This window comes from Planococcus citri, chromosome 5, assembly GCF_950023065.1.
Source record: "Planococcus citri chromosome 5, ihPlaCitr1.1, whole genome shotgun sequence".
In the NCBI taxonomy this organism is placed as follows: Eukaryota; Metazoa; Arthropoda; class Insecta; order Hemiptera; family Pseudococcidae; genus Planococcus; species Planococcus citri.
Genome location: NC_088681.1, coordinates 14,330,326 through 14,344,987, shown reverse-complemented (window position 1 = coordinate 14,344,987; position 14,662 = coordinate 14,330,326). Strand labels below are relative to the sequence as shown.

The following is a 14,662-nucleotide window of genomic DNA, read 5'->3' as shown; positions in this document are numbered from 1 at the left end:
AATACACGTTTTACACGCATCCATTGGCCAAAGTACACACGTAGTACACAACAAGGTACAAGGTACCATCGGTCATCGAGTTGTTTTTTTTTCACCTGTCTGCCTGAACTCCTTAATTCATGCAATGTGCGAGTGCGTGCGTGTGTGGGTTCTAATCGCAGCATCTGTTTTTTTCTGCTTTTTTTGGTCGTTCGACGTATTTAAAAGTCTAATTATGACCGAAACTCGCTTAACTTATGCATGCGTAAGTCCACGTCGAGCAAAAAGCAAAAAAAAAAAAGGCTGCGTGAAAATCAACCTCTATTACGGACTCGTCGGCTTTACTCTTCTTCTTCCTGGGGTAATTATTTAATCGAAGACGTAGTAGTAGTCGCGATAATAGGCGTGATCCAGACTGCGCGAGTAAGATAGAAATACGAGGTATCGAATCTGTCTCTCTTGCACTGTACAGCTTGGCATGGCGTGGCGTCGTCATCGTGGTGGTGTTATAATTCGATCGAAATTAATGCATTCAGTGAGCTGTGACGAGCTACCATAGACTAGGTATTACTCTCGGGTAAATGGAGAGAGGTCCGCTCCTCTTCGTCTTTAGCTATTACCAAATTACAATATTATACGGATGTATCAGCTATACATCTACGAGTACAAGTTGCAGCTGAGCTGAGGAGAGCTGCACAAGATAGAGGAGTAAATTCGGCGTAACCGGTTGCGTAGCGAGCGCACAGCGCCACGTCTTCTCGGGCGCGAAATTCGCACCGATCAGATCGTCTTTACTCTTTGTTCCTAGTCTGGTCCGTTGAATAAATTTTTCAAGGGCATATTTTCGTGTATTTCAATTAAACCATCATAATGGTCAACGAGTTGCCATCGTGAATGATTTAGTAATGACGTCGATGAAAAGCAGCGAAATACTCGTAAGAACGTAAGTGAGAAAAAAATTACACCGCGGGCGTCGCGAGCATTGAGCCGGATTTCATTCACTTCGCGATTATTACCTACTCTTCAGCGCGCATATAATTGAAAAATTTATGGAAATATTGAGTGAAATATCGATTTCTCACAAATTCGAAGTCGCTGATTGCAAATATTTATATGTTTTTGGATTCGGGTATCAATGTCTGAACACTTCCTGTTTCGAAAAGGTGGACTACAGGTGACGCTGAAAGGTCGAATCTAAAAAATTAACGGATATTTGTAACTGAAGACCTCTAATTAGCGAGAATTCACTCATCACACGACATTATTCTCATAATTCTTCGGTATTTCTTCAGTATTGAGGAGAGGAGGAATTGTAGAGGAATTATAGGGGTGTCGTATACAAAAAATGAATTGATATTCGAATTCAGCGCCTTCGAGAACCAAGAAGTATTTTTACAGTGCTATGATGGGTTCCGAGGAAAGGAGGGGGGGGGGGGGTCAGATCCAAAAAATTGGTCAATATTTGAATTCAGCGTTATAAAATTAATAGAAATCGATATGTCACTCGAGTTGTGAATTGTATACGAATTTTGGTCCAAATTGAGTATGTGGGGAGAGGGGAGAGTGTTGAAAAAATCTAGAACAAAACAAGAATAAAATTCAAAAAAATTCGTTTCTGTCAAAATTCGTATAAATAAACCTCTTTTAACCCCCCCCCCCCCTCGGTTGAAAAATTGTTTAAAAATTGACGAGGTTTTGGTAAAATAATATATACAAAACTTACTTCAAATTCACGTTGACGTGACATTAATGAAATTCGGCCTAAAAGGTGTTGCATGAAAATAAACAATTTACGAAATTTTAATCAAATCCCTGATATTTTGGTAAAATTCAACTAACAAATTCTTGAAAATTAACGAAAATTGACGACTATATTATGCAAAATTCCAGTAAAATTAGACGATAATTTGGTTAAAGAATATGGTCAAAAGTGTTGAATAATTGACAAAATTGACAAGGTTTCGATATAACGCAGGCTTGCAGCCAAAGCTGCGTGAAAATTGAACAAAATTGACGAGATTTTTGGTAAAATTGAGTAATACTGCTGAATGAAGTATTTTTTTACCAAAATCTTGTAAGCTTTACGAAATTTCATCGACTATTTATAATTGCTCATCTTTAAGAAGTTTTTACTCAATGTTATCGAATTTCGTAATTTTTTTTTGATTTTATTTTTCGAGCAATTTTGTGCCTTTTGGCTCAGCTTCAGAGAAATGTCACTTTTTTGCGAATTTCCTAGGAAATTTACAATTTTTTTATTGTTAGTAAAACTGGCAAAATTTCGGTAAAAATTGAGCAAAAATTTACTGCTGATGCTGAATGAAGTATTTTCACCAAAATCTTGTAAGTTTGACAACATTTCATTGACTATTATAAATAATTGCTCATTTTTTATGCAATTTTTATTCGAGGTTATCAAATTTCGTAATTTTTTTTTTGATTTTACTTACATTTTTGGGCCTCTTGGCTTAGTTTCAGAAAAATTTTGTCACTTTTTTGCGAATTTCCGAGGAAATTGCAATTTTTTTTGTTGCTTGGTAAAACTGACAAAATTTCGATAAAAATTGAGCAAAAATTGCTTTAAAATAAAAACAAAAAAAATCATAACGTTTTGATAAAATTGAGTAAAAATTGGTAGAAAATTTACGATACTTGAGGAGATTTCAGTGAAATGTCACGATTTTTGGTGAAATTGAGCTTAAGTAGATACATACTCAAAAATGGACAACAAACATCGAGGTTTTGATCAAATTTTGCCCAAATTTGAAAAAAAATTGAAAAAATTTCTTCAAAGTTGAGCAAAAATTTCTTGGAAGTAGACAAAAATGTACAAGATTTTGATGGAATGAGTAAAAATTTCAAAAAAGTTGAAAAGAATTCACCATTATTCGTGAAATTGAGCAAATTTTGCTTAAAAATTATTCATAGGAGGGTGTCCAAAAAGTGATGAATTTAGTCTAAAAGGTAGTGAAAAAAATGAAAAAAATGAAAAAAATTCATTGATAAGATAAGATATTTATTTGAGTTCATTTTGTATTTTTTTTTATTTTTTATAATATTGATTGAAATTAAAAAATACTTTGTACCTATACAAATTTTCTTTCAATTTCAATTTTTAAAAAAATTTACCTGCGAAAATTTCGACTTTGTTGATTTTTGAGGGGGGGGGGGTCGAGTGAAGAGCTTTCTAAAAATTAATTTGATTGAAAAAAGATAAGTTGGTGAAAAAAGAAGTGAAAAAGTAGCGATTTTTATCAAAAAAAAATTCCTTTACAGATACCATAATTAGGTCCATTCTTGGAGAAATTTTGGAAAATTTACAATATTTTGGTAAAATTGCTCGTAAAGTAACAAAAATTCACGAAAAGTAACAAAATGAATTTGTTAAAATTACCAAGATTTTGGTTAAATTCAGCAAAAACGCACGAAAATTAGCGAAATTTGACGAGATTTCAGTGAAATTGAGTATGTAATAACTGTTTGAAAATTGGCAATAATTTGGAAAAGATTGATCATAAAATTGATACAAAAATTGATCAGATTTTGATTCGATAATTCTACTTCAATTTCGTCAGTTTAGTTGTAAATCTTTCGATAAAAAAACAAAAAAATTTATGATATTTCTAAATTTTTTTTAATGGTTTTTTTTTCAAATTTCAAATTGAGGAGTTTCAAACAAGCGAATCAAATTGCTTGGGCTGAAACTACCAAACTCGAGTTGATTAGCGATAATCGATTTCAAATCATGAGGAAGAAAAATAAATTTAAAATCTTTTTTACAATTTTCAAGTTGAGAGGTGAACTTTTTTATAAAAAAATCCAACTTTCAACACGATGAAAAAGCTCTAAGGTTAGAACCATTTTTGAAAAAATAGGCAGCCATCGAATATGGTTTTTGGTGTAGGATCGTAAAATTTGAGGGATTACTCCTACTCCTCCTCCTCCTCCTCCTCCTCCTCCTCCTCCTCCTCCTCCCCCCCCCCCAAAAAAAGTGTGTAAAATTGAGAAAAATATACATGCATAATTGTCGTGTAATATGTCGTTTGTTATGTTTTTAGCCCCACCACTTCACTTGTCTTGAAAATCAATGAAGTTCAAAAATGTTTTTAATGATGTACATCTATGCGTACGTTGATTTTTTTGGATGGGACTATTCTTTACCCCCTTCCCTTCCATTGTTCCAGTTTTCATGCATTTGAGGGAAACGACCTCATATGGAATACAAAATTAGGGGGACATGACCTCATATAACAAATTGAGCCCAATTGGGGGACCCTGTTTCGATTGTGTTTCGATTTGGTATTACTGAATTAGAATTTACTATATTTGGTCCATATGATGGGAAAATCTCCTTCCCTTCATATCAATTAAGCGTCGTGTGTATGGATTGAGTTGAAGTAAGTTAGGGAATAATCCAGAGAACGGATTCGAAGTTCATAATTTAGATCTCGTACAATGCACATGAACCTTTTGGTACGTTCGTGTACTTGAAAAGAGGTATTGACTTGGGTCATCGAGTGTCACTGAGCTCTGTTAAGCTGTCTTTCGCTGCCCCCGTCATTTTATTAATGGTGCCGTGTCATAAATACTTATGGTACGAGTATACAGTGTTTACAATCCTCTTTCACCCTCTGCCTGTACATTTCTCGTCGTATTGTAGAGTATCTCGGTTCACGTTTAAGTACGATATAGTAGTAGTAGTAAAGTACGAGATGGAAATAAATACGCATACGCGTCATCCATCAAGGTGATTCCACACCTCAATTTAACATAGGTATATCTCTATATATCTACGTCTGTGTAATAAGAAGAATATACTCTACGTATATCATAGTTACGTACAATATTATACTACATAGACGTATACATACATACATAAACCAAGTGGCTAAAATTCCAACTCCTACTCGTTGTGTGTGGCTGGTACTACGCGACCGCAGCAGCATCGGCATCGGCAGCAGCCGCGACTTCGGTTCAGAGATGTGATGCTAAGGCAATAAAATTCTTTTAATGCAAACTATGTGAAGAGTTCGTTTATAACCTCGATGATACGCGTCATTTATAATGCACAAACATATTTCGTATACGTAGACGAGTCGAGGCAGGGTGGTGCAAAAAAAAATCAAATGGGCCGGAGACGAGGAGACGTGAGAGATGATGGATAACTACTTCGTGAACGTCGGCATATTTGCGGTAATTTTCATCAGCTCTATGATTTAGTACGCGAATTATTTTAATCGATTGTATCTACACATTTATAATGTGGTGGTTTTGAACTGCGAATAATAACGATGACGATTTTTGTTCCTCTCTTCTTCCGTCTTCTGCGGAGGTTTGGTTGATCATGAGGAAATTCTGTATGGATACTCGGAGGGAGGATTTTTACAGTATTTTTTTTTTGTGTTGTCAGATTTTTGACGATGTGCGAAGATCCCCTCCTCATGTTTCCCATTCCCTTTATTTTACTCGTGTTCTCAAATTTCAATCTTCGATCGAGTGGTAATATTATTTTGAAACGAGCTGCTGAATTTTAAAATGTGTGTTTTCTTGTGTGTTTACAGGTATCAACATCTCCGATTCCGGCTACTCCGGGAGGACTATCGAAATTGTGTAATCATAAAAGAAAACGTCTCTCTCAAACGAACCCATCGATCGGATTACCGCAACAGGTTTACGAAAATATACCACCGCCTTCTACGTCTCCTACTAGTCGTCATCTTATTACCAATCATTGTGATTCCGGTGTCGTTAAGAAATATGCTTTTGGTGAGTACTTTACCTGCTTGTGCGATTTACTATTACGCATATATTTTTGTGCTATTTATTGTTAGAGAATTTCATTACTTCGTTAGTGTAGGTATTTTATGTCGGTATTCGAATGCACCGAAGGATATATTGTAATGATGCTGTGAATTATTTGGGGGGGGGGGAACCTTGAACTGGCCCTTTTGACGATTTGAACGAAACCGAGCTAGATTGAAAGACCACCAAATACTGAAATTTCAAGTCTTGGAGTTGATTTTTGGATTTTTGGCGAATTTTTGAAAATGTGAAAAATTCAAAAAAAGTTGTTTCAAGGGAGATTTTTAAGTTTTTTTTTTGTGAAATATGAATTCATGTGGACAAGGTGAACTTTTTGAGCTATTTCGGAGCCTCTGGCATTGTTTTAGGGGTTTCCAGAAATTTTAGGTTTGGAGGGAAGAACTCATAAGTCATAGGTAACTTTTGATGCGTGTTTCTTGAGCAACCTTTCGACGAATCCCCCCTATTTTTGAAAAAATGAGGAAGATGGGTATTGGGTACCCTAAAAAATGCTCAAAAACGCAATATGTGTACTGAATTATCGGTTTTTGAGGACGTTGATTTCAATTATTTCATCAACCATGTTCGCCTCTTGGTCTAAAAATAACCCCATTGGGTGGGAAAGAGGTGGAGGGGGAGAAGATGGAAGTATGGAATTCAAAATTAACGAAGATGATGACACCGACGACTGGATACGTACCTACCTTCTCGGTTAGTTCTCAAGTAACTAAGTTACTAAAGGCAACTTTTGGTTAATTTTACAATTTTTTTTTCAAATCTCAAAAAATTGAATTTTTCCAAATTTTTGGCTCTACTTTAAAAAAAAAATTGTTTCTTGCCAAAAATTGCTAAAAATTGTCGTTTTTTTGCAAAAAATGCCTTCATTTTTTTCTTCCGAAAATTGCTTGAAAGTCTCGCTTTATTTGCCAAAAATTCCCAAACGGCTTGATTTTTTGGCAAAATTGTCATCGTCTCGCATTTTGTCAACATTTTCCAAAAAAACCACTTTTCGCCAGTAATTTCCAAAACATTTCGCGTTTAGCTAAAAATTAGCACAAAAGTGCTCGCTTTTTACCAAAATGCTAAGACGTCTTGATTTTTTACCAAGAAATGTCAAAAATCGTAAAATATTTCACTTTTTTGCTAAAAATTGCCAAGAAGTTTTACTTTTGTGCTAAAAAAAAATTACTGCAAATGATTGTTTTTTGGCAAAAAATTTCGAAAAATCTAAATTTTTTTCCAAAAATTCTCTAAGTCTCGCGTTTTTGCTGAAAATTGCCAAAAAAAACCCTCTGAATTATTTTGCTTAAATAAAATAGTCAAAATCTCGTATTTTTTTTTGTTTTGCGAAGAAATGTAAAAAATTCTCATTTTTGGTCAGGAATTCAAAATGTTGCGAAATTGGTAGTCTTACTTTTTTGACAGAAAAATGAAAAAAGTGTAATTTTCTTGCCAGAATTCATCAAAAAGTCTTTTTTTTTTTACAGTTTCAATGAAATGTTTTGTTTTTTTTGTGATTTTTTTCTGCATTTGTAACTTTTTTAAATTTTTTTGTTACCAAAGTTCCTTTTTTTTTTTTTTATTTTGAAAAAATTCAGTATAAGCTCTGCAAAGAGGATGGTGAAAGTGATTGCCAAAAGTTTCTCTTTTCTGCTAAAAAAAATTCCTAAAAGTTTTTTTGGCAAAAATTTTTTAAAATTTGAAAAATCTCAATTTTTTCCAAAAAATGCTGAAAAGTTGCGTTTTTGCTGAAGATTGCCAAAAAAAACTCTGCTTTATTTTGCTAAAACTGTCAAAATCTCGTGTTTTTTTTTGCAAAAAAATGTCTGCCAAAAATAATAAAAAATTTCGTAAAATCTCAATTTTTTCCAAAAATGGAAATATTTTTTTAAAAAACCTCTGCTTTTTGTTAATAGATGGTCAAAATCGTGTTTTTTGCAAATGATCGCTAAAAGTTCTCATAATTCTCACTTTTATGTCAAGAGTTCAAAAAGTGGCGAAATAGTGTCACCTTTTTGACAAAAATATGAAAAAACGTATCGTTTTCTTGCCAGACTTTATCATAAAGTCCTTTTTTTTGTATTTTTAATGAAATGTTCTGTTTTGACTTTTTTTCTCCATTAGAATGTGTTGCCTTGCTCACATCTTGTATTTTTTTTGAACTTTTTGATTACCATTGTTTCTCTTTTTTTGGGGGGGAGGGGAGGAAAATTGTGTACGAGCCCTGCAAAGAAGATGGTAGTGATTGCGTATTTTCAAAATTTTTTTAGGGGCATTTTTATTACCTGTATTTTTTGAGAATTTTTGATTTTTACCCCCCCCCCCCCCCCGCTTTCTAGAGCCCATTTTGGGGTTTGCGATCGAGTGATTTTCAAAAATAAATTCTCTGCTCTCAAAAACTTACATTCTGATACAAGTATTATATTGTGCTTTTTGAAAGTTTTTAATTTTGTACCTCCCCCTTGGAGACAATTTTAGTGTTTGGGGTGAAATAATGGTCTTCAAAAATTGATATTGTGTCCTTGAAAATCCAAGATTTGATATCCATTATTGTTGTATTTTTTTTCTTCAAATTTTCAATTTCGTACCTACCTCACCTTTGGAGGCAATTTTGAAATTTGAGGTCAAATGAATTTCAAATAAAAATGAATTCTGCGCTCTTGAAAACCCAAATTTTGATACCAATAGTAATTTTTTTAATTCAATTTTTTTTGGAATGTTTTACATTTTTTTTACATTCTCAAAATATTCCGAAATGAACTTTGGGGCCTGAAATTTTGTTTACGTGAGGCTTTTTCGATCCAGCTTGGTTTCATTTCATTCAATCGAATCAGATTGTGCCAAATCAAAAGGTTCCATTGTGAGTAACCCTGGAAGGGTTTTAATTGAAAAATTCGATTCGAATACGCGAAATATAATAATTTCAGTTCTGAAAGAATAATATTGGGAATTCGAGCACATTGTTCGCGATACGAGAACGAAAACGAAAAAAGGTATTTATAGTTGTACGCGAGCGAGACGTCTTAAATACGGCAACAAATGGCGGAAATTTAAAGAAGAAATGAAACGAAGATAAGCAATATTGGCATTTTCGAGACGATATCGTATCTTGCGTTTTTCAGCGAGAAGAGAAAATATAATACATATAAAGAAAACGAAAGAACCGAGCTTTGTTCCACGTACAAGGGGGACTCGAAACGCTGTATAGTACTCGATGATAAAGTTTGGGAAGGGGTTGGGGTTGGGGTTAAATTTATACGAGATATAGCCGCTAATATACGCTGTGTGTTATTTCTACAACAAGACTATAATAATACAATATAAGTATAAGCATATATACGAAGATACATACATACGTTTATTGTATCGTCTCCCCCTGCACCTTTTCCTCGCGCACCTTGTTCGCGAGCTTTTCTTACAATTTCGCTCAACTTTTTGATATCTTTTTTCCATTGAATAGAACTTTTATTAGATTTTCTCGAAAACGGATGCGATGCGGTGTTCGTTTTGCAGGATTCGATTCTCAACTCGACGTCGACGCCGATTCTTCTCTGTTCGCTAATTTTATAGCTATATGGGTGATCCCTCCTCTCCGCTTGTTGTTTGGTTTGTGTATTTCTGTTTGCCTATATGGCATGTGAATTGATGTGTATACATGCCTGTAGTGTTTCTACTTCTGTTCTATCCTTTCTTCTCTCGTTCTACGATGTGTTATTTGTACGCGATTATGAATTTTTCCGAGTTACTGATTCGTGCAGTAGGTTTTGACGAGATATTTTTTTGATGACACATATAATTGCAGAGTAATTTTAAATAAACAATGTGGATTCGGTTCGGTTACTCGAGTAATGATACGCATATTTTTGGTCGTATTTATCGTGATTCATATATTCGATACGATCGTTGGAATACGAGAGTAGTCATACTGTCGTCATAGGGTGGTCAGAAAAAGAAAACGATAGATTTGGCTGTAGGAGGTGTGTAAGTGTAAGCCCATAAACCCTTACGTCGCGTGAATTATTATTTTTCAATTTTGAGATAAATATTTTAGGAACTTGGGTGGTTCGTATCCAAAAAAGTGAATTCGTGGATTTTTTTTTAGATTTTGGGATGTATTGTGAAGTTTGGGCAACTCGTATCAAAAAAACGAGTTGAAAGAAATTTACATGCAAAAAGTCTTGGTTTCTTACATTAAAAATGGAAAATAATTTTTTTTTGAATTTTAAAATAATTAGAGGTTGGGCAAAATTTCAAAATAATCTTTCATTTTACCTGCTTTTCTTTGAAAGTGAAAAAAATGAATTTAATAAATTTCGAGCTAATTCCCCCTCACCCCGTTCACTGAATTGAAACAGTTGAAAAATTGTCCTTGAAAAACCCTTTTTGTGTTCTGCTATCTCGTGTCCTGTTCGTGGAACACTTTGAAAATAAGCTGGAAAAAGAAGTTTGAATGTTTTCAACATTTTTTCAACATTTTTAAGGCGTCCAAAGTGGAACATTTCAACCCCCTTCCCTCCTTCTTCTCCCGAACTGACCGTGGGTTCAAATGATATCGCCACTGCCTCAGATTTTTCCACTTCCATCATCCAACCTAAAAAAAATCCGTCTACAAAGGCGACAAAAACGTGGACTCGTCTACGCATTCGATATAGTCCGGCATATGACAATAAGAGTAATTGCACCCCCCCCCCCGGTCGATCCTCCGGGACAACTTTTTTCTTAAAGGGGACATCCTAAGGAACATTTTAAAACAAACTTGCCAAAAAAAAAGTTGGCGTTACTTACAAAATGGCGGCCGTTTTGATTGACAGGTCAGCCGAAATTGCAGATTTTGCGTTTCAACATAGGACTTGCACGAACTTTTTCAAACTTTACAAAAGGAGATCGAAAGATCATGCAAAAATTTATCACTTGTCAAAATTTCAAGTGCTAAAGTGCGTTTTTCGATTTTTGGCGAATTTTTGAAAATCGAATTTAGGCCAAAAATGAGGGAAAAAATCAAAATTTTACCAAATTGACCGAGAAAGCTGAAATTTGGGATATACCGTATTTTTGACATGCGAAATCGATTGGAAACGGTTTCAACCCGTTTTGAGCAGTTCTGGAGCCTCCAGCAGATTTTTGAAACTCGAAATTCCCACAAAATTCCAACAAATTGGAGTTGTAAAGCTCAAATTTATTCTAAAGACTAAATTCAATACGCTACGAAGTACTGCAGGTAAATTTCCAGTCGTTTTGGAGCCTCCAGCGACTTTATGAAAATTTCTGAAGCCTCCAGCAGATTTTTGAAATTTTAAATTTTCACAAAATTTCATCAATAATGGAGATGGAAAGCTGAAATTTACTCTACACTCCGATTTTAACACACTCTGAAGACGACTTCAGGTGGGTTCAAGTCATTTTAGAGCCTCCAGCGACTTTTCTGAAAATTACTGGAGCCTCCAGTAGATTTTTGAAACTTGAAATTCCCGCAACATTACTTTATCGAATGGAGTTGGCAAGCTGAAATTTACTTCGCAGACTGCATGGTGGTTTCAAATGCTTTTGGAAAACGCCATACAAACCTTTCAAAAAGTCGCTGGAGGCTCCAAAACGACTTGATATCCACCAGCAGTCAACTTCGCAGCGTATTGAAATTAGTTTGCAGAATGAATTTCGACTCTTCATCTCAGTTTGATGAAATTTTGGGGAAATTTCAAGTTTCAAAAATCTACTGGAAGCTCCAGTAATTTTCAAAAAAGTCGCTGGAGGCTGTAAAATAACTTGAACCCACCTGAAGTCGTCTTCAGAGTGTGTTAAAATCGGAGTGTAGAGTAAATTTCAGCTTTCCATCTCCATTATTGATGAAATTTTGTGAAAATTTAAAATTTCAAAAACTAATTTCAATACGCTACGAAGTACTGCATGTGAATTTTCAGTCGTTTTGGAGCCTCCAGCGACTTTTTGAAAATTCCAGAAACCTCCAGCAGATTTTTGAAACTTTAAATTTTCACAAAATTTCATCAAATGGAGATGGAAAGCTGAAATTTACTCTACACTCCAATTTTAACACCCTCTGAAGACGACTTCAGGTAGGTTCAAGTAATTTTAGGACCTCCGGCGACCTTTTTTTTGGAAATTACTGGAGCCTCCAGCAGATTTTTGTAACTTTAAATTTTCACAAAATTTCATCATTGGAGATGTAAAGCTGAAATTTACTCTACACTCCAATTTTAACACCCTCTGAAGACGACTTCAGGTGGTTTCAAGTCCTTTTAGGGCCTCCAGCGACTTTTTTGAAAATTACTGGAGCCTCCATTGGTTTTCTGAAACTTGAAATGTCCCCAACATTAATTTATCAAATGGAGTTGGCAAGCTGAAATTTACTTCGCAGACTACATGGTGGTTTCAAATGGTTTTGAAGCTTCCAGCTACTTTTAGGAAATTTCAATTTTCCAAAAAACATCATACAACCTTTCAAAAAGTTGCTGGACGCTCCAAAACGACTTGAAATTCACCAGCAGTCAACTTCGTAGCGCATTGAAATTAGTTTGCAGAATGAATTTCGACTTTCCATCTTAGTTTTCAAGTTTGAAAAATCTACTGGAGGCTCCAGTAATTTTCAAAAAAGTCGTTGGAGGCTCTAAAATGACTTGAAATTTACCAGAAGTTGTTTTCAGAGGGTGTTAAAATGGGAGTGTAGAGTAAATTTCAGCTTTCCATCTCCATTTGATAACATTTTGTAAAAATGTAAGTTTCAAAAATCTGCTGGAGGCTTCAGAAAATTTCAAAAAGTCGCTGGAGGCTCCAAAACGACTGGAAATTCACCTGCAGTACTTCGAAGCGTATTGAATTTAGTTTTTAGAATAAATTTGAGCTTTACAACTCCAATTTGATGGAATTTTGTGGGAATTTCGAGTTTCAAAAATCTACTGGAGGCTCCAGAACTGCTCAAAACGGTTTGAAACCGTTTCCAATCGATTTGGCAGGTCGAAAATAGGGTATATCCCACATTTCAGCTTTCTCGGTCAATTTGGTAAAATTTTGATTTTTTCCCTCATTTTTGGCCTAAATTCGATTTTCAAAAATTCACAAAAAATCGAAAAACGCACTTTAGCACTTGAAATTTTGACAGGTGGTAAATTTTTGCATGATCTTTCGATCTACCTTCGTAAAGTTTGAAAAAGTTCGTGCAAGTCCTATGTTAAAACGCAAAATCTGCGATTTCGGCTAACCTGTCTCTGTCAATCAAATTGGCCGCCATTTTGTAAGTAAGGCCAACTTTTTTTTTGGCAAGTTTGTTTTAAAATGTTCCTTAGGATGTCCCCCCTAAGAAAAAAGTTGTCCCGGAGGAATTTTTAAAATATAGATCAACCAGTCACATCTATCGATCGATGAAATCTGGCGGTTACATTCTCGCTTAAATAATTCCAAGGTTATATACCAGCGTCGTTGATCTTTTACTTTTTTCTTTCTTCGACCAGGTACGCCGTCGATAGCAAAATTTATTTGTACAGGGCGAAGGTGGTTTGTAATATTTTCATTAGACAATTGGCAAAGATACGAAACGAGCTGCTAATTTATTGCTATAAAATTATAATGAGACTGCGGCGATAGATTTTTGAGCGTTCGTGAGAGAGATAGCGCAGGAGAGCAAAAAAAAAGTCCACGACTGACTGGTAAAGTGCGATAAATGGAAAAGTGAAACTGGTTTTTCTTTTTCTTTTTTTTTCTGCAACAGGGAAGGAGACGGGCGAACTCGATTAGGATATTATTCATTTTTTTTTTTTTACTCTCGTACTTAATCGTCGATACACTATATAAATGTTTATTATGAAATACTCGAATTTATTCGTATATTTATACGTACGAATAATTTAATTATGAGTTACCAAGGTTATAGGTATCTCTACTCTGCACTCGCGTATCTATGTACAAAACGAAAAGGCGAACAAAAAAAATAATAATTTAACCAATATAAATAATAATCGTGTATATTAACCCGCGAATAAATGCAGATAGAGAAAAAAAATGATTACGTAAAAATGAGAAAGAGAGAAAAAAATCACCTCGTAGAATGGTAGGTATTCGTATTAGGAAAAAAAAAACTCGTCTCGTCGTAAATTAATTCGTCGAATATAATGCTTACATTTTTTCGATTGTGTGGTTATTCAGTTTTTTTTTTCCAACGTAACTTTACGTATACCTACATATTTTGTAGATTTTGGCCATCGTTCAAAAAATTATCGTTTGATATTTTACGTATCTACCGTCATTAATTATGTCAACGTGTAATTTTGAAGGATGTCGAGATAGGTCGGTTATTTTTTTGAATTTTTTTTCTCAATTCACAGTTTATAGTGTCACTGTCACAGAGTCACAGATTGATGATTGTGTTGGTGAACTGGAATCGATGATGAGTAGTAGTATTTCACGAATTATACGCTTATTTGTAGCCAGAAAACGAGCCCGCCCGAGTGTGATATTTTTTACGTGACCTTCTGGCAGTACGCTGGAGAAAAACTCCAAGCCCAAGGTGACTGTATAGACCGATGCGAAAAAAGGATGCGGTGATTTGATTTGATTATACTCTCACAGAAGCGAGTGACATTGCCAGTGAATCGAAGTGATGAACGGGGGAGAGGGGTCGCTACAGATGGAATTCGTATTGGTTTTTCTGGTTCTTAACGCTTGGTACCTTATTTGATTACATCATCTGTAGCTAATGTCAATTGTCAATAGGTCTGTGATAATCGTCGAAAATTCAAAGATGAGTTATGATGAGAAATCGCACCCCACCCACGTCGTACCATAAAGCTGAGGGAATTTTATATCGAGCCCTTGCTAAAATTTGAATCTTTTTCTTCTTGATTTTGCAACCGGAAAAGATCACACAAAATTC

The 14,662-nt window shown here is 34.8% G+C and overlaps 1 protein-coding gene across 1 annotated transcript in view; it reads left to right on the top strand.

Moving 5' to 3' along the window:
- LOC135848088 (uncharacterized) overlaps positions 1 to 14,662 on the top strand; it is a 161,925-nt gene that overhangs the window by 128,880 nt on the left and 18,383 nt on the right. Inside the window, exon 4 of the mRNA XM_065367862.1 lies at positions 5,541 to 5,745. Within this exon, the coding sequence (XP_065223934.1) occupies positions 5,541 to 5,745 (205 nt within the window). The remainder of the gene's footprint in view (positions 1 to 5,540; positions 5,746 to 14,662) is intronic.